At 49.9% G+C, this 26449-nt stretch overlaps 1 protein-coding gene across 1 annotated transcript; it reads left to right on the top strand.

Moving 5' to 3' along the window:
- Positions 1-245: 245 nt before the first annotated feature.
- On the top strand, positions 246-4529 carry HSBP1 (heat shock factor binding protein 1). The gene is made up of 4 exons (XM_047791467.1): positions 246-397; positions 921-987; positions 1791-1911; positions 3020-4529. Exons 1-3 carry the CDS (start codon positions 353-355, stop codon positions 1907-1909), a joined length of 231 nt encoding a protein of 76 aa, XP_047647423.1. The 5' UTR covers positions 246-352; the 3' UTR covers positions 1910-1911; positions 3020-4529.
- Positions 4530-26449: the final 21920 nt, after the last annotated feature.

Below are 26449 nucleotides of genomic sequence, written 5' to 3'. Positions count from 1 at the left end.
TTTGGCCCACTGCAGGTTTGTGCCACTTTTTTCCTCGAGGGGCGGGGGCTAGGGGCGGGGATGGGGCAAGGCGCTGGAGGGGCGGGGACGGGGCGGAGCTTAGTGGAAGGGCGGAGAAGCGCTGGGCGGGGCCCACAAGGCGCTGAGAGGAGGGGCGGGGCCTCGGCTCCGAACGGAAGCGCTAGGCCGCAGGCCCTGCCGCCGAGTGACGCGAACTACAGCTCCCACAAGGCCCCGCGGTCGGGCGGTTGACCTGCGCCGTCACGCGAAGAAGACGCTAGGGCGTCTGCGCGGACAAACGGAAGTGTAGGTGACGGTCTGAGGCAGCACCGCCAAGCTGGGAACCGGGGAGATGGCCGAGACTGACCCCAAGACCGTGCAGGATCTCACCTCGGTGGTAAGGGTCGGCTGTGCGCGCCCGAGGCCGCGACAACCCGGGCGGCTCCGGCCAGCCCCCACGGACCCAGGCGCCCCCTCGGGGCGCGCGGGGCGGGTCTCTGGAGGCCCCGGTTCTAGAGGCTTCGCGGGCGGAGGCTGCCCCACCTTGACCCACGGGCCGCTGATTGTTAGCCCCTAGCCCGACTCCGCCCTCCCAGCCCCCGCTCACTCTCGGTGACCCCGGGTCTCCCAGCTCCCATCTCCACCCTCGCCGCCCCGCACGCCCCACCCCAGAGGACCCAACGCCCCGTGAATCGGCGCGGGCCCCAACCGGAAGGGGCCTCACCGGCCCCCCCGCCCCCACGTCTGATTTGACAGGTGGGGAAACTGGAGCCCGGACGGGGAAGTTGAAGGCCACGGAGCTGCTGAGGTTTAGGGCTGGATCGCGGGATCTTCATGTCCCCCTGGGACCAGGGCCTCCACCCTGTCCCGTGAAGTTGTCTCAGGATAAGCGTGGGGTGTCGTGTCTTGTTGTTTCATAGGTGCAGACACTCCTGCAACAGATGCAAGATAAATTTCAGACCATGTCCGACCAGATCATTGGAAGAAATATCCTTTATTTGTAGGCAGCTTCTTATGGGCCTTTGGATCCCAATTTCCCGGTAGTGGTGGCAATAAGTGGGTGGTTTGCAGGTCAACTTCCGCCAGTCATTTACATTTTTTTACTGAGTTTGGAGGTGTTCTTCCCAAAGTGTCCAGTGGAAAGAGCTGGGATTGCAGCCGACCTAGCTCCCTGGCCCCAAGGAACTTCGAGTCCACTGGTAACACTGTCGAGTATGATTGTTGACTGCGAGCCAAGCGTTTTATAATAATTATCGTCTGCTTTGCTCTGGCCACAACCTGATGAGGAGGTTATAGTGTTACCTTTATGTAGCTGGTGAAGAAACAGGCAGCTTAGAGAAGTGAAGAGCTTGCCCACGTCCCATCACTAGTAAAGGGCAGGGCTGGGATTGGATCCTTAGCCCGGGCTCCTGTGCTCTTAACCAAATTCCAACAGTATCCAAAGGAGGTTGGGAAACCACTTTCATTACAACACAGTGTTGGAGTTCCCTCTGTGGCACAGTGGCTTCAGCGTCCAGGGTTGTCTTCTGTGGTGGTGCAGGTTCAATACCCAGCCCCACACAGTGTGTTAACAGATCTGGTGTTGCCACAGCTGTGTCGTAAGTCGCAGCTTTGGCTTGGATTCAATCCCTGGCCCCCCGAACTTCCAACTTCCTTCCAACTTCCATATGCTGTGGGTGTGGCCGAAAAAGAAAAAAAAAGGCACTGGTGTTGAAGGCTGTGGTCTGCAGGGCCCTGGAGGAGAGGGCGAAGAAATGGCAGCTGTGGTGCATTGTCTTTAACTCCCCCACTTGATGACATGAGCAGTCGCATTGATGACCTGGAAAAAAACATTGCAGACCTCATGACACAGGCTGGGGTGGAAGAGCTGGAAGGCGACAACAAGATCCCCGCCACACAGAAGAGTTGAAGGTGAGGGGCGGGGCGGGAGAAGTGCGGTGTGTGTCTGTGTGATGTGGATGTAGTCACACTTTCTCACGGTCTGTCCACAGCCTAGCGGTGATCCAGCAGGCATCACTGGATAAGAGGCCTTTCATGTCCCCACCCTCGTGGATTCAACTAATTCTTTATGTAAAATTTATTTTCCCTACTTTTGTCAATTAGACCTAGATCCCTATTAGTTAAGACCATTGGTTAATATTAGATAACCACTGAGTTTATATCATTACAGCCAGAAGAAAAGAGGTCTGTTTTGTTGGCCTGAAAATTCTTGGTCCCTGGCAGATTTTTCCAGTGGGTTTTTGGTTTGTTTGTTGGTTGGTTTGTTGGTTTTTTTTAAAGATAACACCCACATTGCCATCTTCATTGCTGCCGTAAGTTGTGAGGATTCTCTTGGAAATGCCCCCACACTAGACAAATGCCAGGAGAGTGGCTGATTGTGACTCACATGACCTGGATCATGGCCACACTAAGCCTTCATCCTGGAGATGATGTAAATTTCCATTGTATAGTCACAGATAGCAGCCTGGAGACTGGTCATCAAAAATGCCCTTTGTAGCAAAATAGCTAGACACACAGGTGCCTGCCTTCTTTTCACCAGGGTTTCTTTCATGAGAAGCCCTTTCCTGAGAGTGGTGGTTACCTCACTGCAACTCAGAAGTCCAAGAAAATAAATAGAGGTTTGAGAGGTAAAGACTTTCCAGTTTGTTGTTAACAGTAGCTTAGGTGGATTCACTATGTAAGTAATCACAGAGTAGTTTTACGGGGCTTATCAGGAACCTTGGGCAGAGTCCTGCCCGTCTTAGGCGTTTCTCTGGCTCTCACTATCATTCGGCATCAGAAACCCCACGGAGTGAATGAGAACACCGTCGGGAGGACTGAGGAATGTCACGGGCGGGGAACAGTGGCAGAGAGTGGGAGGAGGAGGAAGATCCACAGTCATCTCTTTAACAAAGATTTCCCTTGTGTTTTGCTAGGATACTGTGCTAGGATTGAGAACTTGGCTGCTGATTCTGTGTGTTATTTTTTATTTATCCTTAGAGAACGACTGGCACGTTGATGACTTTCCCTTTTCCAACAGGTGGCTCAATTGCACTGAAATCCAGAGCACCCTTTTTACAAGCCAAGAGACGACGGATGGCTTTTTGCAACTAACTACTATGTGTAGACAGGTTTTATATTATAAAGTGTGCATTCTTCTTGCCACATACTATAGAGTTAGGTTATAGAGTGACCTCTCCCCCCCACCCCCCGTGTTTCCTGAACATGGTAACTTCATATCTTGGCCCTTGGTCAGTTGTGCTATTAAACACTAAAACTTTGGCAGTTCCTGCGAACAATTGTCCAATTTTTTAGTGTATTTTTGTGCAGTCGGTTTTTTCCTATCTTTCCCTTCGTAGCAGTTGCTGTTGGATGAAAGTCGTTGTGTAGTTCTTTTAATTAGACGTGGAGTAGATCCTCAGTTATAATTAGGTTTTGTGAAGTGAAACATTTATAGTTAGGGTTCTTTAATTCTCAGACCGTGACTGTTCAATGAACACCAAATAGTGTGCTGATAGAGTTTCAGGTGGTTGAAAACATGTCAAATTGTGTGTTCAGAAATATCTGGCACTACTGTGCCACCCAACCTCGGAATTGAACCGTGATTTTATGTCCGAGTCCCTGAGGTCAGATGCTACAGTGACAAAGAGTGACCACTGCCACTTAGGTTAGAATTCTTAAATATGGAAAGTAGCAAAATTGCCTGGTGTCCGGAGGCCTTTCGTAGTTAGAGTTTTGCATGACGTTTGAGCACTTCAGTAGGCCGTGCTTTGTCCGTCGGCAGTAGTTCCCATAGGAAATGTGGCGGGATTGGACGACTCTGCTGCTTCGTGTCTTGAGCTCCTGGCTGGGCAAAGAGACAGGCAAGGAGAGCAGACCGTGTCCAGTCCGGCCAGTGACTTGGCTAGGAGATGAGAAGTGATTTGTTAGAGGCTCGAGTTTTTAAGGAACTCTGTTTCTGAAAACTCTTTCTTACCTAAATCCCAGCAGAGCAATGGTTTTGTTATGGGTGCCGGGAGACACTCACCCTTGCAGCTTAGCAGGAGGGTGAGCCTGGAGGCCAGCGCTGACAGGAGGAGGCCCGCGAGGCCGTCCCGGCGGGGTGAGCAATGGCCATTGTGCTTTTGAGAGGGAAACCCTTCGTCAACAGGGTGTGTGTTTTCAGAGTCTTCCTGTGTCACCAGTCTCAATTGTTTGTAGTGCACATATATAATAATATTAAGGAATAATTTGTCCTGTTTATAAATTATACGGGGAACACAAAGGAGTGGATTTCTTCTGGGATGAAATGGATTCCCCACTGTCCTTACGGCGCCGCAGAAACTCCTTTGCCGGGCCAGTAGGTCATGCTCCGAGGTGTAGCCCTGAGAGCCCGGAGCCAGCTGGATTCTGAGGACTAAACGGAGCCGTGTGTGGGATGCGCCCGGGGCTGGGATGTGGCAAGGGAACAGTCGGGCAGAGGGCGTCAGCTTCCTTAAGTCCTGGGCAGGTGTCAGAGCAAGCTCGGGAGACCAGAAACACCTGCTGTGAATAAAGGTGCCTGAATCCTGCTGCTGACGCTTCCTTCCTTTGTGTCGTAAGTGATTGGTTTGGTTTTCCATGTTTTCATACCATTTTAGATGATCAGCTCGAACCTCTACAAGGATTCAGTACCAGTAGCCCAAGTGGGAACGGGTACCACGAGGGGACTGTGCTGCTGGAAGGGACGCTTGGGAGTGCAGAGGCCTCCCACATCCGGCCACGGAGAGCCAGGCCTTCTGCCCTCCAGCAGGGCCCCTGCCCTGCCAGTGTATTCCCAGGACGCGCGGTCCCTCTCCAGCAGAGAGAGGTCGTGCTTCTCTGGGGGTGTAGACTCTGCTGTTCATGTAATTGACCTGCTGAAAGTTCACTGTGCGAATTGGCACAGGAGAGCCTCGGCCTCTGGAGCAGAAATGGGATTTAACTCCTGCCAGTTTCCAAGTTACTTGACCAAGGATCCCCCCACCCCCCGCACTTAGCACCAAGTAAGGATTTCATTGAACCAGCCTCTGGCGTCAAACACACCTGGGGAGATAGCAGTGAAAGAAATCCACTAAATGGCTTGGGGTTCACTTCTTAAACGCCTGCACATCAAGAGCCACTTGACACTTATTCCTCAGCCTCCAGGCGAAGCTCTGCTTTGTGTGAGAGGGGCCCTCCGACCCTGGCGAGGCCCTCACATTGTGCAAAAGGATGCTTTTCCTCGAGTCACCTCAGACAATCCCTGGAAAATACCAAATGCCCCTCACAGCCACAGCCAGGGCCTCCAGCTACAGCCTCCCAGCCTTTCTCTGCCTTTATGGCATAACCTGGATTCGCTAGAGAAATGACTGTTTCCCCCTCCAGCCTCCCCAGCAGGGTTCGCTCTACTCTCTGCCCTGAAGCCTCTGCTCTGCAGGCTTCCAGCAGGTCAGCATTGCCCCTTTCTAGCTTTTGGTGCCGCGCAATCCGTCTACCTTATTCTCCAACTATTTTTTGTTCAAATTTACAAGCCAATGAAGATCCTACTTAGAGCCAAGAAATATAGCTAGTGTGGAGGTGCTTGCACCAAGCAAAGCAGCCTTAAGTTTGATTAAATGCCCGCATCTCCCAAGCTCAGAGGCCCCACCAGCTTCCTCATTTGGCCTGTAGCTGGTCCTGCTTTCATTCAAGCCACAGAGTTTTTAAATATTCGAGTATTATCAGTTTCATTTTTCTGCTGCTTCATGTCTGAAGGGCCATTGTGTTTGACCTAGCAGAGCAAACATGCAGTATGTCAGGTAATTGAAGTTTCAGTTGCCTTTGTGAATTGTTAGAATCCTAACAGCAGTTAGAGCGTCATTGCTATGGGGACAGAAAGGCCAACACACGCCTTGCAGTGAACTTAGCATCCAGTGTGTAAATTGCAGCTTCCCAGAATGGATGATTATGTCCCTTTTTCTCATTTGGCATTGTCTAGTTTATATATCTTTAATTAGATTAAAATGAAGGAATTTGCACAAGACGTTGTCAGATCCAGCCCTGAAAATTAGCTGGCAACAGTTAACGATGAGTCACAGCTATTAGCACCTATGAAAGCGCGTGTTATTAACCACTGCGCTGTGCAAGCCTTCTGTTTGTGTTATTCGGCTTAATCCTCATGAGAGTCAGAAAGAACCCGGTTCCAGGGGACAATTGACCGAGGTCCCACAGCTGGAAGGCAGTGACCCTGGAATCGCCACCCACAGCTGTGGGACCGCAGTGCTCCGTGTCCCAGCTGTTTGGCCCACATGGTGGCGAGAGCTGCGATTGCCCACGGCCGGGCTGTCTGAAATCAACAACCTGCTACCTCAGTGGAGCTTGAAATTCAGTTTCCACATCACCTAAGGTGAATAATACACATGCTTGATGTGAGTAATTTTCAGAGTTACGCTATCCAGGGCTAGGAGAAATGTGCTCCTGGGCTAGCATCTTTTTTCCCCCCTAAGTTATTTGGAAACAAACAGAGAAACAGGTCCAGTTCAGTTTCTCAAATGTTCACCTTGACAAACCATGGGGAATGCTGACTACTGGTTGGCACGTTCATTTCCTCAGTCAAAAATTATCCCTTGAGACCCACTTTGGAGGAAAAAAGAGTCCCTCCCCCACTGGCTGCTTTGCTTGTCAGGTCTCCTCGTTAAAGAAAGAGATGACAGTGAGTACAGAGCCTTAAAAAGGGACCCGTGCAGGCACCACCTGGCAGCCAGCCCACCCGACCTGCGACCTGCGCCGTCAAGACTGGCTCAGTGATGGGGTCTTCCATTCAAATCACGTGTCATCTTTGCTTCAGTGGCTGCTTGGTGCCACTGCGGTGAGAACAGAAGGATCTCTGACCCCTGACAGGTGATGTCTTGTCAGCCAGATTCATCTTCCCGTTTACTCCAGAGCCTGCCTGCCCTGCTGGACGCAGACGGGGGCTCCACCCTCGCTGTCTCCATTCCTCGGAGCTTCCAAAGGTCCCTGACATCGAAGAGGTTTCCAGCTGGAACCTGTCTCCCTTGAATCAGCCCTTCCAAGCCCATTCCTAAACCATCGCTGGGGCCTTACTGTCTCTCAGCGTGTATGGGTCTTTAGGCGTAGCCATCAAAACCCAGTGTTTCCAGAAAGAAACTTTAAATATTAAACATCTTAAAACCACAGCCCTCTTAGGCAGAAGAAAAGTCAGTTAATGGGCTTTAGGTAATCATCAGAAAAGTCATATGTGGAAATTTAAAGAATGTGATTGTTTCTTTTAATGATACATTCTCCTGAGACTAGAAGACCACTTAAATGGTTCTGTTCCAAAATCCTGTCGAGGCCAAAAGACGGGCCCAAATTCTTGGTGGAACAGAAGGCTGGGAGAGGTCTGGGACACAGATTTTAAAGCTGGAAAAGCTGCAAAACAGCGTCCCCCAAAGAAATCAGATGACCCCCTGGATAGGCAGACAGCTCTGATGCCAGCCAACCTCAGACGCTCCTCAGTCAGAACTTGTGTTCATTGGCCCCATAATTAAGAATCTTAACGAGAAAGACTCTTTTGAAACCAGCTGTCAAAATTAGGCTGTCTTACCAGCAGAATTTCAAAAAGGCGGACGGGCTTGGGGTCCGTGTTGCCCTCATCACTGTGGCCAGACCTTCTGTCAGAATCCTTTGTCGGAAAGGTTGATTGTGTGAAGCATGCATTTTTATACCAGCATCATCCAAAGGAAATAGGGTAAGATTCTTTCCATGGGTCAATCTCATTTTCTGCAGCGCAGACGAGGCCTCACAGTGATCTGTGACTCAACTCCGGCCTCCCCAGAAGGAACAGCGGAGCCTGGGGGTTGAGCCTGTAGGACACCCCCACCCCCGCCCCAGGGCAGCTGAGCCAGTATTTCTGGCCTCACAGATGGAGAACATTTTTCCTCCCCACGAACTGCCAGAAATTTCTTGGGTCTATTCAAGCTGATCTGTATTCCAGAACAATTCTGGGCAAGATCCGTTAGTAAGACTTATAACAATTTACGGTGCGGCAGGTGCCGACCTTAAAGAAGCTTTTGTTGTGCTGAGTAATATCGTGAGCTGGGGAGGGAGTCTTCGAAATTAACTTCACGTGGTCCTCCGTCTGCCTGATGCCGGATTTCGCACCAGGAAGATACTCTGTGTTCCCTTCCTTGGGACCAAACGACTGTTCTGCTCTGGACTGTGTACCTCCTTCACACCGGCCCTGTCCACCAGATCACCAAGGCGCCAACAATAGTCCTTCTTCTGCAGGCTGCTGACACTATTTTTCACATTTTGGTCTGAGCACAGGGAATTGCCTTGGGTTTAAACAAGCATAACCTCGAGAGCATTTTTTTTCCCTCAGAGAGAGTTACCCCAGGACAGTGGTTCTTCTAATGTGGTCCCCCAGCCAATGGCAGCCGAATCCCCTGGGAACTTGTTCGAAGCATTATTCCCAGGCCCTGCCCAGAGTCGAAACACAAGACCCTGGGGCACGATTACCATGCCAATTCAGCGACTTGGGGAGACCCTGATCCAGTACACATGGGACAGGGGCTGGGGATCCGTCTCTGCGGTCAGTTCTCCAGTTTGTTTTGTTATCTTATTTCCTACACAGGAAAACACTGCACAGAGAAACGAGGCAGCAGGGAAAATATTCTTGCTCTGAGTCACTCTGGCCAGGGCCGGTCCTAAGGTAACTTAAAAGGAATTGATTCTTAATTACCCAGAACGTGGGCGCATAGGACCAGAGAGTGACCTTTCGGGTCCAAGGAGCTGAGCATGAAGAGCCCTCACTCCACCAAGTCTTGAATCATTTTAAATCAATTTGCTTCTTATTAAAATGCACTTGAATAAAAAACCTTTTCAACTCTTCAGCCACGAAAGGATAGCCAATCATTGAAAGCTTCCTGAGTGTTTCAGTTGATTAAAGAGGTTTTAAAGAGCATGGTAAATATTTTACCAGAAGGGTGAGTTATTCACTAAGGAGATTATTTATTAAAAACCAGTAATTTCTTAGTTAATTTATCTTTATTTTCAAGAAAATGCATTCTTTTCATGTGGGCCTACTTCTTTTCTGTTCTCACAACAAGTAAGCTGTGCGTTGATGATTCCCTAATACATCTATTGAAATAGAGTTTTTGTGAAAGTAACAAGATTTTACCAATAAAAAAGAGGTGTATAAAATTTCATTTTGAAAACAACTCTAGGAGGGTTTTAAGAAGAGTTTCATGTACTTAAAAAGAAACTGTGTTTGCTGTTTTGGAAAAAGAGCAAGTTTCTTATCTCTTGAGTCATCCATCCTGAAGGAAATAACTAATGCATGACTTTTTCTTCTTCTTATCGGTAGGAAAGAAAGCATTTAATGCTTAGGCTCAAAACCAAGGCACTGAGTTCAAGTACTTATGGCAAAATAGTTTGTTTTGATAATTAAAAAAATCAGGATAGTTTCTGTTGCAAGCAATGACTAAAAAATGGCTCTAACAGTAAAGGATATTTAATGACCTCATAAAATGAGAAGTCCAGAGGCCGGCAGTTTCTGGGGTGTTTCATCAGTCAGTCCCACTCCATCCTGACTCCAGGCTGGCTGCTCTGTACTTTGCCCTCCCCCTGACATAGTATCTCCACCCACCACATCTGGGGACAGCCCAACAACCCCCCCCAAAAAAAAAAAAGATACGATGAAATCCTAGCCAAGACCTCATAACGTGGCCTTAGTGAGAAACAATCTTTGCAGAAGTCATCGAGTTGCGGTCAGGAGTTCACACTGTGGCACAGTGGGTTAAGAATCAAACTGCAGAGGCTCAGGTTGCTGCAGAGGCACAGGTTCGAGCCCCTGACTGGCACATTGGGTTCAAGGATCCAGCATTGCCACTGCTGCTGCATGGATCACAGCTGCAACTTAGATTCAATCCCCGGCCCAGGAGCTTCCATGTGTGGAAGATTTAGCCATTAAAAAAAAAGTTGGGAGTTCCCGTTGTGGCTCAGGGGTTAACAAATCTGACTAGGATCTATGAGGTTGCGGGTTTGATCCCTGGCCTCACTCAGTGGTTTAAGGATCCAGTGTTGCTGTGAGCTGTGGTCGAAGGTCGCAGACGCGGCTTGGATCCCCTGTTGCTGTGGCTCTGGTGTAGGCCAGCAGCTACAGCTCCGATTGGCCCCCTAGCCTGGGAACCTCCATATGCCGCAGGTGTGGCCCTAGAAAAGACAAAAAGACAAAAAAAAAAAAGTTAAGATGAGGTCGTGCTGATAAAATTGGGTTGTGATGATCATTGTACAACTATAAATGTAGTAAAATTCATTGAGTGATTAAAAATAAGGTGAAAAAAAAACTTTGGAAAGTTTATGACCTTGCAGGGAAAAAAAAAAAAAGATGAGGTCACGCTGGCATGCTGGATTACAGTGGTCCCTAATCAACGACTGGACTCCATTTAAGAAGAGAAAACATGGTGATAGTGACAGACACAGGGACAGCGCCCTGTGGTAACAGGGGCCGAGACCAGAGAGGTGCGTCTGCAAGCCAAGGAGTGCCCGCTACCCCGGCAGCTGGGAGACAGGCAGGAGCAGAGTCTCCCTCACAGCATCTAAAAGGAGCCAACTCCAGGGCACCTGGATTTTGGACTCTGGCTCACCTAGCTCTCCGCTTGGGATCTGCCCTTGTCCAGGAAGCTCTGAGCCCTCCCTTCTCTGCCAGACCTCTCCAAGTCACAGGGCCTCTCCAGGTGGCTGGCTTAGCCATTTACAGCCAGCTTTTTAAAAGAAATCAATTACTACGTCAAGGGTTGATTTGGTTTGAAGAGATTAAGATTTTTTTTTTTTTCCATAAGCAACTAAATTGGGAACTGAATTAGGTCCAAAATTCATTTGAGGCTTCTGACAACTTGTTTAGGGATGTAATTGCTCTGGTGCTGGCAAGTTCTGTAATCCAAGAGACGCTTAAGAAAAATTGAGCTTTGCAAAAGAAAGAGGGAAATAATAAGTTTGAATTAAGAGTTCACTCAGAGTTCCCCTTGTGGTTCAATGGGTTAGGAACCCAACTACTATCCATGAGGATGTGGGTTTGATCTTAGGCCTCACTCAGTGTGTCAAGGATCCGGTGTTGCCGTGAGCTGTGGTGTAGGTCACAGACATGGCTCTGGATCCTGTGTTGCTGTGGCTGTGACGTAGCCCAGCAGCGACAGCTGGGATTCAGCCCCTAGCCTGGAAACCTCCATACTCTGAGGGTGCGGCCATAAAAAGCAAAAACAACAACAAGCCTCATTCTACCGCACATTTTATTATGACTATTTTTCAAACATCCGGCAAAGCTCAAAGAATTTCTCCAGCAAGTACTTGTGCCCGAGCCACCCCAGTCAGCACATGATGACAGTACTGGCTTTATCATAGTTCGAGTCTCTTTCCAACTCTCTCCCCACCTGAGAAGTAATTTTGTAATTAGATGAATAACCACATTGCTCTGGGGACTCTCTGGAGGGAAAGTGCAGACTGAGACTTAATTTCCAAGTTCATCAGCCCAGGATAGAAACCCTTCACAACTGGCCCCCCGCCGCTGTGATAGCCTGACATAAGACATGTATTTGGTCTGTGCCCTCTTCCTGGCTCAGAGATCCTAAAACCCCTGGAATTTTTTCCTCAGTGGTGAGAGCTAAAGAGGTGTCTAGCTCTCCAGAACAAACCACACCTGAGTTTATGTTAATGCGTGATTTTTGGAAATCACTAAGGATGGGGCTGGTTGTCAGGGGAAACAACCCTGTGATTGGAGGCTTGGAACGTTCAGTCCCACCCCCCACGCTTCCAGGAGGCGAGGGGCTGGCCAGCCATTGAATCGGTCATGCCTGGTACCGAAGCCTCCGTAGAAACCCAGAAACGCTGGGCTCAGAAAGAGTCTAGGTTGGTGCAGAGGCGTCGGTTCCGGGAGCGTGGCGCCCGGAGAGGATTTGAATGCTCCGCACCCCTTCCCCACACCTCACGCTGCGCAGCTCTTCCTCCTGGCTGTTATCTAGTAAGTAACATGTTTTTCTGAGTTCTCTGAGCCGCTCTAGCGAATCCTTTAAACCCAAGGAGGAGGGTTTCGGGTCCCCTGGTTCATAGCCTGCAGGTCACAGGTGATCCTCTGAGTTTGTGATTGGAGCCTGGAAAGCAGGGTGGTTTTGTAGGGCTGAGCCTGAACCTGTGGAGTGAGTGCTGCCTCTGAGGAGATGGTATCAGAATCGGCTTGAGCTGTAGGACACCCAGCTGCAAGCGAGGATTGCTTTGTGTGGGAAAACTCACGTGTTGGAAGTGAAATCTGAATCTTCCTCATCTCCAACCCACCCTCTGCCAACACATTTCTCCGTTTCATTGCCCCTGAGGTTTGTCCCCAACCCAAGTATTGCTTTTCAGAAGAAAAAAGCCTCCGTTCTCTAAAAGAGTTAGCCTTCTTTTGCAATCTCCATAGTGTTTTAAACAGCACTTTATTTTTTGACACTTGCTACATTGTCCTCAGATTCCCTGCCGTGTGTCTGTCTCCTGCACTGACTGAGAGACCCTGGGGACCTCTGGGAACTTGGTCTTACTATCTTCAGGTTCCCTTTGGCACCCAGCACAAGCCCATACACGTTGGCGCAAATACGCATTGTGGCTCTCATTCTGTTCCAACTAGAAACATGAAACAATATCATGTCTAAGCAGGTGTTTTTCTAAAGAGTGGATAAAAATAGCAACTCAAAAAAAAAAAAAAAAAAACCAGAGCTGAGTGGAGAAGTTGGGGAAACAGTGCCCTAAAAATGGGCACAGACTTCTTTCCAAGGGGAGTTCTCAGAACTTTTGCCCTGCGAATGTCCGATGTGAATTTCAAGAAGTGGCTGTGTTCTGGGGTTTCCGGAACAGAAACTGTTTGCAAAGCGCAGAAAAACCAGGCTGCAGGGATGCAGCCTGGAAGACCCCCTGCTCTCCCCATTCTGTTTGCCTGCTTTGCTTCCTGTGCCTTGACCACCATCACGAACTGCCTTTCAGGCTTAACACTGAAGACTAAATATTGTGCTAAGTGGGGAGGTGATAGGGTTGAACCGGCCTGTGCTACCTTTCCGTCTGGACATAGCCTGTCATTTAGCTTAACTCAGGGGATCTGGTGTGGCAACATGCAGGGGGTGGGGGGCATCAGAAGAGGAAGGTTCCAGGCACCCACTGAGATGTGTCAACCTGTCCTCAAAAGAACCTATGTCATCAACATCCAAAGCCTTAAAGAGTCACACACTGCCACCTGAACCCCTGGGGACACGCCCATCTTCTCCAGTAACACCAGCACCCAAAATCAGCAAAAGGATTGCATGCTCTTCTTTTTGTCGGTTTGATTTTATGATGCGTGTAGTAAAAATGGGCTTCCAACTACCTACCTGCTTTTTATTTATTTATTTTTTTTATATGAAAGAGACAGATTTACTTACAGGGAGTTATATAGTCAATTGACAAAGTTTAACATGTGTTTTTTTTTTTTTTCTTAACTCCTTTTTTTTTATTACTCAAATGAATTTATCACATCTGTAGTTGTATAATGATCATAACAATCTGATTTCACAGGATTTCCACCCCACAGCCCAGGCACATCCCCCCACCCCCCAAACTGTCTCCCCCGGAAACCATAAGTTTTTCAATGTCTGTGAGTCAGCATCTGTTCTGCAAAGAAGTTCCATCTGTCCTTTTTTCAGATTCCACATGTCATTGAAAGCAATTGATGTTGGTGTCTCATTGTATGGCTGACTTCACTTAGCATGATAGTTTCTAGGTCCATCCATGTTGCTGGTATTTCGTTCTTTTTAATGGCTGAGTAATATTCCATTGTGTCTATGTACCACATCTCCTGGATCCACTCCTCTGTCGATGGACATTTAGGTTGTTTCAATGTCTTGGCTATTGTAAATAGTGCTGCAATGAACATTGGAGTACATGTGTCTTTGCGAGTCGTAGTTTTCTCTGGATAGATGCCCAGGAGTAGGATTGCTGGATCAAATGGTAGTTCTATGTTTAGTTTTCTGAGGACTCTCCCTACCTGTTTTTTAAAGAGTGCAGGTTTATGTTTTTCTACAGTTTAAGTAAAAATAAAATTTTAATGAAAAAAAATGTAAAGAATGCTTCCATACCCTCCAGCCTGTAGTTGTGAAAATGGCTGACAGGGAGTTTCCTGGTGGCCCAGCAGGTTAAGGATCTGGGGTTGTCACTGCTGTGGTGCAGGTTTGGATCCCATGTCCAGGAACTTCCAGGTGTTGCAGGTATAGCCAAAAGAAGAAGAAAAAAAGGCTGAACGGCTGCACTGGGTTTTCCAGGCTGACCTGGAAATACAATTGCCTTCGAAGTTCTGTGCCCAGTACAGTACCTGGCAGAAAGGAGGTGCTCAGCAAACGTTTGATGGTGGGATTCACGTGTGCAGGGGAAAGCTGCAGTCAGAGCAACAGTGGACCCTGATGGTCATCCTCAAAGGTCTCAAGAGCAGAAAGATGCTCAAGATGTTATCTTGGCTGAAGGGACACTCCGGTGCTGGCTACCTAAGAAAAGGTAACCAATGTCCCCGAAGCAAACATATCTCCTTTCTCTTGGGGCTGGATATTCAGCTCCCCACAAATTCCTGCAGGTGAATCACCAACCAAGTGACTGCGAACTCTAGCAGGGTATTTAGATTCCTTATCACCATCCTGTTTCCAGCTGTGAGTGGCTGGTAATCTACCCTAACTCATGGATGCAAGAAAAGGCATTTGCGGCCTCTTGTAAATGGGAGTTTGTGGGTGGAGTCAAGTATGGTTGAGTCAGGTGCTCACGACCAGGCAGCTCTCAGGGCCTGAGCACTGCGTCGCACCATCGTGGTAAAATGACCACCAGCAGCTGCAGATTGCATCCAACACTCTGTGGTGGTGACCCTGAAGTTCCTGAGAAAGCGTCCCTGACCAGAATCGCCACAAACATCCTGCCTTCACCTCTCATTGGCCTGGCTTGGAACACGTGCCCATCTCTGAGCCAATCACAGTAGCCCAGAAGGAGGGCATAAGCTGATTGGCCAGGCCTGGGTCAAGGCCGTCCCCTGAGATCAGAGCAGGATTAAGGCACTCCTCAAAGCGCTGGAACTGAGACCAGGGAAGGAGCGTTGCTGGAATGGAATCCAGCGCTCTTTCCCACAAAGAGTGAACCACATATTCAAGAAGATGCTTCTAATTTCCAGATCTTTCCCACTCTTTTCTTCCATTTTCCACTGAGCCCCCATCCTCTCCAGCCAATCCAGGTAGCTTGCCCCATTGCCTGATAAACTCTGAGCCTGGCTACTCCTTAGAACCAACTGGAAAACTTATGTGCCCAACAAGGCAAGGGCCCTGCCCACAGAAGTTCTGATTTTGTTGCTCTGGGCGGATGGCCCAGGGCCTCCGTGTTTTCCCCCACTTTCCCTCCTCCAGATGTGTACAGCCGACGTTAAGAATCCCTGCACTAAGAAATGAGATACTTTGTCCTACGCCTACGGTAAAGTCTTGCAGACTAACTAGGGAGGTAACAGGCGTGCGTTTTAAAAAGAGAGTTGAGTCAGAAATAGGATACTGGATTTGGATGGGAGTCGATCTCCGTTTGAAGCCCAATTCTCGCTGCAGGACTGGCTGCATTACTGGTGGGCCCAGCGCAAAAGGTAATGCTGGTCCTTTGTTCAAAAGCTATTAAGAATTTCAGGGCGGAGGGGTGAGCTGTGCACAGGTTGCAGAAGGTGAAGCCGCCCCAGCGTCATTGCTCACATTCCTGGGAAAGTCATTTGACCCCCGAGCCCCTGACTCATTTCTGTGAAGGGGGTGCTATGCACATCCCAGTGAGATCATGGAGTGCGGGGCCGGGCCGGGGGGAGGCTAGGAAAGGGGGGAGAGGGAGGAGGCTCATGTACCCATTTGGTGGGCAGAGGAAAGGAGAGGAAAGACAGGAAGGGAGGTCCGCTGACCATCCAGAGTGAGAGGAGGGTCGCATCTCTACCCACAAATTGAAAGATAATCTTGGTGTCCAGCCCAGGCCTGAGCCGACCCAGACCTCGGGCTGTGGCCCACAGAGGGCGGCTTTGGGCAACTAAGGCCCCAGGAGGCTGGCAGGGCCCCAACCTCCAAATTCGGGAGAGCTATTTGCAGGGAAAAAAATGCCCAGGAGCCTGCATGATTTACTCCTGATTCTCAAAACTAAAGCAAACAAAGACCCAAGAAATAAGACCCATCCCTGACCTTCAGCAGGAGACCAGAATGATAAACAGATTAAAGCACAAGGCATGTGACCCAGTGCAATAAAGAGGCAGCGTGAAGTAGGGCTCTCCCGGGAACTCTGACCCAACGTCCCCCACTCCTCTCTTCCCATGGTAAGGAGCTTCAGGGCCCCACCTGCCTGGCCTTCCCAAGACTGGAAACAGGGAGTTCCTGTCGTGGCTCAGCAATTAACGAACCTGACTAGCATCCATGAGGACACAGGTTCTATCCCTGGCCTCGCTCAGTGGGTTAAGGATCCAGTGTTGCCGTGAGCTGTGGTGTAGGTTGCAGACACAGCTCAGAGCCAGCATTGTGGTGCAGGCCGGCAGCTACAGCTCCGATTCAACCCATAGGCTGGGAAGCTCCCTATTCTGTGGGCGCGCCCTAAAAAGCAAAAAAAAAAAAAAAAAAGACTGGAACAGGAAGCACTTAATGGGCACTTAGTCACCTGAGGTTTCATTTGATATTCACAGTGACTAGAGAGTAGGCATTTTATATATTTGTTTGTTTCTAAACAGAAAAGTACGTAACACCCCAGAGCTTGTCCCAGCATGCACTGACACCTTTCCACCACAGGGCCTTTGCATGTGCTATTTCTTGCCTGAAAAGCTGTCCCTCCACTCCACTCCTTACCTGGCTGACACCTACATCAACTTGCATCTCAGCGCAAACGTCACTCTTCACGGGTGTGTGTGTGTGTGTGTGTGTATTAGACCTTGCCGTGTTTATCGCTTCTATAGCAGTCATTCTGTTCCTACCTTTCAGAGCCCCTCTCACGGTGTGTAGGTATATCTGTGGTTATCAGACTAAAGTCCTTCTCACTAAGCACCAGGAAGGCAGGAACTCACCAATTTGCTTGCCCCTGTTTCTCCAACGTCCTGGATATTGCTGGGCCCATGACCATGAATTTGTATTTCATGGGCAGCTAGGAAGACTCAGAGCTGGCATTCAACCCAGATCTCCTGACCCCGGGTCAGTCCACATTCCCACTTTATCTTGTTGGCAAGTTCGAGAAAATACCAGTTACAAATAGGATAAAGAAAATCATTTTTTCCTCTTCCAGTGATAAAACTTTGCACTGTGTTCTCCTGTCGTGTTTCTTTGAACTCATACATAAAACATGAACCTGCCCCTCCGAGACAAACCCTAGTTTCTATGCCTTCTCAGCTTCAAAAACATGAATAAATAAAAAATGTTATCATAAATAGATGCACCAGGCAAAGAAGTTGCTGAAAGTTGGGGGCAGGGGGAGCAGGTAGAGGGGTTCCAGAGTCTCCTAGGCACAAAAGATTCTCCAGGTTATCTGGGCCCCGCAGCCACTCTAAAGAGGGGGAATGAAGGCACCGAGAGGGCAAGTGACCTGCCCCAGGCCACACAGCTCCTTAATCCAGCCAGAACCTGCTACTCCCGGACATACATGCTCTTGCCAACTTCCCTGTTTCTTTAGCCAGAGAGCAGCAAATGCCTTTTTGGTCACTCAGGAAGATGCTTGCTTGGCTAAGCCCTACAGGGCTGTGCCACCTCCCGCCTTCCCGTCCCAGGGGAAGGACTCTTGAGTGTCTGTTACCGTCTTACTTGGGCTCCCGCAGCAGTGGACCCTGACTAGATGCTAGTAGCATGTGAGAAATGAAACTCAGCAGGGAGTTGGGAAGGGAGGCGGAGCGGTTAGTAAAGGGTTCGGTTATCATGCCAGCTTCCACTGCGGGCACCTGGCGCTTGGTGCCCTGGGGCATCTGGGAGCCCGTCTGGGGCATGTCTTTGGGTTGCCTCCCGGGGGGGAAGGGTGCTGGAATATTTATACACTGACTTCCATCCGGTGTTGTCTGAGCAGCGCTGGGGGTGGAGCGGGCGGTGTTAATGCACCAGTGGCACTCGGGGCACGTAGGTTCCAGGCGCGAGAACAGGCTCTTGGGCAAAGAGGTCAAGGTGCTGGCAAGTTTGGAGCCAGGCTGGTGTTCACTGAAGAGGCAAAGGTGGGCATTTGGGAAGGGCACTACAGTGACTAGAATTTCGTCCCTCCAAAATGTACCTGGAAGTTCTAACCCCTGCTATTTCTGCGTGTGGGCTTATTTGGAAATAGGGTTTTTGCAGAGGTCATTAAGTTACGATGAGGTCATAGTGGGTTAGGGTGGCCTGAAGGTCAATGCCAGGGGTCCTTATAGAAGGGAAATTTGGACAGACACAAAACAGCCGGGAGGGGCCAAGGGATGAGAGAGGCCGAGTGACGCTACTGCAAACCAGGGAGCACTACGGGTGCCAGGAGCCGGCAAGAGCCAGGAGCAGCAAGGAGGGCCCTTCCGCAGCAGCTCCAGGGGGAATGCGGCTCCGCCAGCACCTTGACTTCAGACTCCTGGCCTCCAGACTATGAGCGAATGATTTCTGGGGTGAGCTCTGCCGCAGACTGTGTCACCTTGTTGAGCAGCGCCAGCAGCCCTCTAAAGCATGACTATTGTTAACCACTGGTGATTAAAATTCCCACCCAGTGCTCCCCGCTTGAAAGACCCTCCTTGTCCCATCCCACAATTAGCAGTTGGCTAAGCCGAGATTTTTAGCCGGGTGTGGCAGCGCTCAAATGCCACCAGATATGTTTCCCTCCTTTTCTCCAGTCGGTGTGTCGTTGCGCCCCCCCACCCCCACCCCACCACCGCCTCTGCCAGCTTGGTAGCAGAGAAAGCTAAGCTAAGCTGTCCCTGCCAGGGTCCTCCTTAGCAAGGAAGAGAGTGGCAAGTCCAGACTATTCCGAGTGGTAATCATTTCAAGCCTGTGGAGGCAGAGACATTTCTAATACTCAGTACTTGGTTGAGTTGAAAGAGAAGGGAATGGTCGGGCAGGAGCTGAAGGGCAGAGTCAGACACTGCACACCGGACCTCTGGGTCCTGAGCTCTCGCGGCCCAGACCACCCTTCCTCTGCAGCCAACTCCCCCACCCCACCCCACCCCCACCCCCAGCTCCAGCCAGTGTCACCTCTTGGGGCACAAGCGTAGGAAAGAAGTGGCTGTGCACCTGCCTATTATGGGATGGTAAAGATGTGCTGGCTCCAGGGCTGACACAGGGCCCGTCAACACGAGCAAAAAGGGATCGGAGCCCTGGCCTCTGACCACAGGGAGGACCCGTGCAGCATGGCGTAGCTCTTCCCTCAGACAAGCCCAATCAAACCGTGCTTTGGTCGGTATAAGGGATCCAGGAGTATTTTTACAAGCCTCCATCTCTGACTTCAGAAATTCCAGGGAGGCAAGAGCAACCTGGGGGGAAAGAGCGAATTCATCTCCTTACAACTCTGCAGGACAGAAGTTTCAAGACCACGCAGATGGTTTGGCCAGACCCCTGGATTCTGGAGAAATGCAAGTTCGGGGACAGCAAGGAGGCAGAGGCAAGCGGAGGCAGGGAAAAGGCTAGAGAGTGAGTTCGTATCTTTATTTGTACATGTCTTTATTGTTTGAATTTGACAGTGGGCATATTCATGCATCGTTCTTTGTTTTTAAATCCCCGACCTGCACAAGAGCCCGACTCCACCCTTCTCCTACTGTTTTCCCATGGTAACGGAGCGGCAGTGATTAGCAGGGAGAAGCCCCTAACTAGGTGTTCGTACCAAGGCACTGGAATGATGAGAAATCTGTATTTTAAAAGAGCTTCTGGTTACTTCTACTCGGCCCTGTAGCAGCCTCGCCAAGGGGGCGGGCAGCCCAAAGTCACATCCACCGCGAGCAACCCTAAATAGCTTTGGTTGGACTGACACCCCAGTTCCTCACTCGCCTGCTGTGCGGTCCAGGTCACAGCCACCTGCTGGGACCCGCAGTGGGCATGGTGCTTCCCACGCTCTGCCTAGGGGTGCGGCCACGTGACTGGCTCTGGCCAACGGGAAGGGGCTCTGGGCCTGGGCGTTGAGGGACAAGCCTGGGCCACGCCACCCGCGTGGGGACCGTGAGACGCAGAAGCTGCTTGCCACAGATCTGCAGGGTGAACACCCAGGAAGCCAAGGCTGAGGCTCTTGGGCCGTGGGCCTGGCGCGCAGGTGCGTGCGTTTCTGTCTGTTACTCGCACTTGGTCTTGTCCGTTAGTGCGCGATCCCGCGGGAACTCTGAGCTCATCTTGGCGGATGGAAGGCCCATCTGGGGCTGTCTGTGCCCGGGGGATGCTGACAGAGCCATCACGTGACCAAACTCTTCTCCGCCCCTTCCCCTCCCCGCCCCCCAGCACTCTTGGCCCTGTGGTGCAGGGTGCATGGCCTGTGAACTTTCCAGAAGGTATAGGCGTGGTGAGCCCCAGGAAGAAAAGTGGCGTGGACCCCAGATTCGAAAGGGAAATTGTGAAGACTAACCCGTGTCTAAGTAAATATTTATGAAATACTTCGTTGCGCCACCTTTGTGAATGGTCCCAGTAGGCTGAGAATGTCACTGCATGTGAGAGGAAGTTGCAGTTTTGTTTTCTCACATGAGGAGAGGGCCCTCCTGTGCGAGGTAACAGCCGAGAGCTCGTAGGCAGCCGTAGACTGAGGCCCTGATGGTGAAATGATTATGTTAGGGAGGCTTCAGGGGTGACAGTCAGGGCCCCTTGAGGCTTGGTCAGGCAGATGTGGGTGTTTATCTCACACCGAAGAAGTCAGTCAGAAGTGGGCTCAGTTCCCTTTGCTGTGTATTTGGCGAGAGACACTCATGTATCCACTCCTGAACCAAATGCCGGTAAAGCGAAGGAGACAGGCTTTTATTTATTTAATGAGACACATCTTCTGTGTATGGCATCCTCCTGAGCACTTCCCAGTACTAACTCAGCCTTCTTGCAACCCTGTAGGAAGGGTGTAATGGCTAGCCACGCATTACAGATGAGGCAACTCAGGCTCAGAGAAGTTAGGTTACTTGGCCAAGGTTGCACAGCTTCTAAGCGGAAAAGCTGGGATTTTCACCAGAACCAGCTGCCTCTCGGCGCCCTTGGTTGGTACAGATGCGTCCCATCCTGGAGCCGGGGGTGGGCACAACGTCTCCTGAAGGGTGTTTGCTTTGAGGATGGGCTAGATGCTGAGTGGAATCAGAGTGCCTTTAGGAAGAAGAGCTGGGACGGCTGCCCAGGAGGTGCCAAGAGTGGCCTCTCCCCTCTCCCTCCTCCCCTTCCCCCTCTCTCCTGGCCCCCTGGCCCCATGCGTGATTGTATAAAGTGGACAGCTGCTCCCCTCCCATCTCGGCGGCCCTTGTCATCCTTTCTGCCCTGTCCCCTCCTTCTGCTTCTTGCTCTTTGAGCCATGTTCCAAAATGACTTTTGCAATGTCAGAGCCATAAATAGATTATGAGAAGAAAATCTTTTGTTTAAACAGAAATTCTAATTTTCTGAAAGGTGATGAATAAACACTCCGTGATGCATTAGAGATCAGCAAATCTTGTTTGCGCAAAATCATGCTTCAATTTCTTTATGTAAGCCGAAAATAGCAGCCCTAACGACCTTGCCAGAAACCTCTTTGTGTCAAAGGATTGGTCTCTCCATTCCAATCTGTGTTGCCCAGGAGAGGCTGAGCCTTTCCATTCGGGTGGGAAAGTGCTTCTTATGGAACCAGTTAGGGCATAGGCTCGCCCCCAGGGCACTGAGCGGTTCTCGCCTACCTTTCTCCTGGAACTGTCCAATCCCTTCACTTGAACGCATCCTCGAGTGCGTTACAAAGTGCCTTTATCAGGGAGGAGAAACACCCAGGGCCTGAGCCCAGGTGGCCTGAGCCTGACGCTTGGAAGCGCTCTCAGTGGTCGTGCAGTCTTTGCTGCTGTCAAAGTCAGAATGTTCTTTTCAGCAGCTCTCAGCAGCAGCACTAGCGACTGCTTCAACCACAGGCCGGAGAGGGTCTTCAGTGAGACACTCCAGGGTGGATGTCACAGAAGCCATCAGGGCCACATCAGCCAAACAGGGGAGCTTGGCTCCTAAGAGAGAGGCTACCCCCCTGGCAGTGAGGGTGGGCAGTGTTCCACATCCCAGCACAGCAGCGCACGTTGGCCCCAAACCTGGTGGCGTCTAACGACTGCTTTTTTAACGCTTGGAAATGCCGTGGGTCAGAAATTTGGACAGGGCACAGCAGGAAGGGCATGTCACTGCTCTGTGATGCCAGCACCTTCGCTGGGAAGCTCGGAGACAGATGGCATTTTCTCTCCCATGGTTGCCGCTGGCGCTCAGCTGGGCCCTTGGCTGGAACTGTCAAAGGAACACTTACACGTGGCTTCGCCCTGTGGCCAGGGCTTCCATGAGGGGTGACCTGCAAGATCTCCCACTACAGGGAGGGTGACTGCTCCTCAGCCCCAGATGCCACATCCTGAACGCCACTGGCACATCTGTACTAAAGCCACGCCTGCCATGGGCTGTGCCCAGCAGGTGACGGAGCCTGGCAGAGACATCGAGCCTGGCCCCCTCCTGGAGAACACAGGACTCCTCTGGCAGGTGACCCAGGCCGGTGGACTCCCCCACAGCCTTGCCAGGCCTTCCCTGAAACTGCCCTCTGGGGGAGCAAAGTCCCCCTTCTCCTTAGGGGCGGGCAGTGCAGAGTGACTTCCACCCAAAGAGAAACGGCACAGTGGGAAAAACCTGACACACACACCTCAGCCCAGGTCCAAGGTCAATATCAACAGTGATAAAGCAGCTGATTGGCTCAGAGTACCCCGGATCTGCCCCTAGGTTGAAGGTGGGGTGACACTCTTGTGTTTAGGGGCTGATCTTTGCAAGGAGGGAGGTGGTTGCCAGGCTGGCCCAAAAGTACATCCCCACCCAGAGCTGGAGAGGATGCCGGAAGACCCCTGGCAGGTCCCCTGCTCCAGACAGTGGTCCAGACAAGAGGTGATGATGCCCAGGTGAGCAGTGGACACTTAGGGAACTGAATGAAGGAGATGTATATTCGAGAGGTGGACTCAACAGGAGTTTTTGATGGATTGGATGGCTCCATACGAGAGCGAAATTCGTTGTATGGATTGAATGTTGTATGGTTGTTTTTCTAAATTCACTTTTGTAGTCATCACACCCCAGAGCCACAGAAAACACTGGGCCTTCTGAGAGGGGTGACCACATGCTGCGTGGGTAACATCACATGAAATTGTGTAACAGTCAGGCCCTTGTTGGTTGGGGACGCTCCCTCTCCCCACCAGCGACTTCACCACGTGTTCTCGTCCTGAGCCCTTAGGATCATTTCAGTCTGATTTGGAGGCATTTTTAAAGGGGGAAAAAAACTTTGTATTCAATCCATTCCATAGTTAATACAATTAGCCGCTTAAGACTGCCACTTGATTAAATTTAAAATATAAATGCCTAGGTATAAAGGAAGACGTAATGGCTTTTATTAAGCCAGCTCCAGTCAGTCAAAAGCCCAGTTCAGATTTCATGTGGTTTCCCATTTGCCTTTCCTGCTGAGTCACTCTTTTCATGACCAGCTTCTGAAATGATAAAGCCCGCATTCGCCAACGTGGATACCGCTATCCTACCTTGATGCAGACAAGAGATGGGGCTTATTACGTTGACTCTGCTCAGAAGGAGAGGGGGCCTGCCCGTGTGTGTTATTACCGCCAAAGGAGTTCTGGAATGAGTGAGCCCTAGACAGAGCGTGGATCCCTGTTCGTATATGCGCTTATTGTGATGGGAGCTGTGTGCGTAAGTACTTTGAAACTGCTCTCAGCCATAACTGTGATCTCCCTCCGAGCTGTACATTTTGCCATAAACCTTCAACGTCATTTGGAGGCCGTTTAACTCTCAATGTATCCACAAACTTTTAGAGAAAACTGGGCCATGTCCCAAAGCAAATTACTCCTGAAATGGGAGCTCGTGCCTCGTAAGCTCAGGCACTTTAAAACTGGTAAGGAATAAAGACATCCAAAAAATAACCAAAATTGAGAAGGACTACACCGAAAAGTAAGACCATTCAAATTTAAACTAAGTCAACCGTGATAAATTAGGGGTTTAGTCGTTTTGTTGTTGTCGGGCTGGTATTGGGGTTATTTTGGCTTTTCAGTTTATTAAATATTTTAATGATTGATGATGTCTAGTATTGGCAAGGAAGGGTCTACTCTCAGAACATGTTGATAAATACACGAGTTGTTACAGCTCTATTGGAAGGTATTGTGGCAGTAGCTATTCGCATGTGTTGAATGCCCCCACTTCATGCCTAGATATTAGACAAAATACCCACAAAGGGACAAGAACAAAGATGTTTCTGGGAGTTCCCGTCGTGGCGCAGTGGTTAACGAATCCGACCAGGAACCATGAGGTTGCGGGTTCGGTCCCTGCCCTTGCTCAGTGGGTTAACGATCCGGCGTTGCTGTGAGCTGTGGTGTAGGTCGCAGACGCAGCTCGGATCCCGCGTTGCTGTGGCTCTGGTGTAGACTGGCAGCTACAGCTCCAACTCAACCCCTAGCCTGGGAACCTCCACATGCAGCGGGAGCGGCCCAAGAAATAGCAAAAAAAAACAAACAAAAAAACAAAGATGTTTCTGGTAGCCTTTGTTGCAAAGGGGAGCATATTACAACAACCTTAAATCCACCAAGATCGAAATAAACAATAGCATGCATATACTTAGAAAGAATGAGCTGGATCAACCAACACTGATGATACTTATCAAGACACGATGGAGTTCCGCTTGTGGCGCAGTGGGTAACGAATCCAACTAGGAACCATGAGATTTCAGGTTCGATCCCCGGCCTTGCTCAGGGAGTTAAGGATCTGGCATTGCCGTGAGCTGTGGTGTGGGTCGCAGACATGGCTCGGATCCCGCGTTGCTGTGGCTGTGGTGTAGACTGGTGGCTGCAGCTCCAATTCGACCCCTAGCCTGGGAACCTCCATATGCCGCAGGAGCGGTCCAAAAGATGAAAAAAAAAAAGACTTGATGAGGGCGGGGAGGAGGGGATGTGGTTAAAAAAAAAAAAATGAATCAAGTTTGAAGTCATGTTAGAGAATGCCCTCCCCCCCCCGCCCCAAACTAATTAGATGCTTGGAATAGGTCTGGAGCTATAGAATCTAGTTCGATACTCAATAGTTGAATGAATTAATGCTTGGACTCGCACGTGCACACACACGTGGCTCGTATTTTTTCCCATCTGGCATCTGCCTTTGTAGTTTTGTTCTGGAGTTTTAAACAATACAACCGATTTTCGCAATCTCTGAGTGACTTTCCTGAGACAGGGAGGAGGCTTTCCCATGAGGTAACCCTTTTTCTGTCCAGCCTGGCGGCGTCCTCCCCCTGGTCAAGACTTCCCTCCGTAGTGTCCACAGTGGTGATTCACGGACAGTGGTGACTGTGCCCATGGAACCCTTCCCTTCTCCCCACCCCTCTCCCTTTCCCTAAGTATTTGTTAAATCCTTTAACTTGCATTTTATTGGAATGTAGTTGACTTACAATGTTGTATTTGTTTCAGGCATAGAGCAGAGGGATTCAGTTATGCATATACGTTCCTTTTCACATTCTTTTGCCATTTACGTTAGTACAGAATATTGAGTAGAGGAGTAGATTTCCCTACGCTATATAGTAGGTCCTTGGTGGTTCTTTTTTTTTGTCTTTTTGCCATTTTCTTGCGCCGCTCCTGCGGCATATGGAGGTTCCCAGGCTAGGGGTCGAATCGGAGCTGTAGCCACCGGCCTATGCCAGAGCCACAGCGACACAGGATCCGAGCTGTGTCTGTGACCTACACCACAGCTCACGGCAACGCCGGATCCTTAACCCACTGAGCAAGGCCAGGGATTGAACCCTCAACCTCATGGTTCCGTTGGATTCATTAACCACTGAGCCACAACGGGAACTCCGATGGTTATCTATTTTATATGTAGTAGTGTATGTATGTTAATCCCAAACTCCTATCTTATCCCTTCCCCACACATGTTCCCTTTGGTAACCAAGTTTCTGTTTTGTAAATAAGTTTACTTGTGTCATTTTCATTAGAGTCCGCATTTAAGGGATATCGTACGGTGGTTGTCTTTGTCTGACTGGCTTCACTTGGTATGATCATCTCTAGTTCCATCCACGTTGCTGCACATGGCGTTGTTTTGTTCTTTATTGTGGCTGAGTAGTATTCCGTTGTATCTGCGTACCACATCTTCTTTATCCATTCCTCTGTCAGTGGACATTTAGATTGCTTCCATGTCTTGGCTATTGTAACTAGCACTGTAGTGAACACTGGTGTCCATGTATCTTTTCAATTTGTGGTCTTCTCCTGATAGAGGCCCAGGAGTGGCATTGCTGGATCATATGGTATTTTTATCTTTAGTGTTTTAAACCCCATACCATTCTCCATAGTTGTACCAATTTATATTCCCACCAACAG

This window comes from Phacochoerus africanus, chromosome 8 (genome assembly GCF_016906955.1).
Source record: "Phacochoerus africanus isolate WHEZ1 chromosome 8, ROS_Pafr_v1, whole genome shotgun sequence".
Classification (NCBI taxonomy): domain Eukaryota; kingdom Metazoa; phylum Chordata; class Mammalia; order Artiodactyla; family Suidae; genus Phacochoerus; species Phacochoerus africanus.
The sequence above is the reverse complement of the archived record's forward strand: the minus strand, read 5'-3'. Positions and strand labels throughout refer to the sequence as shown.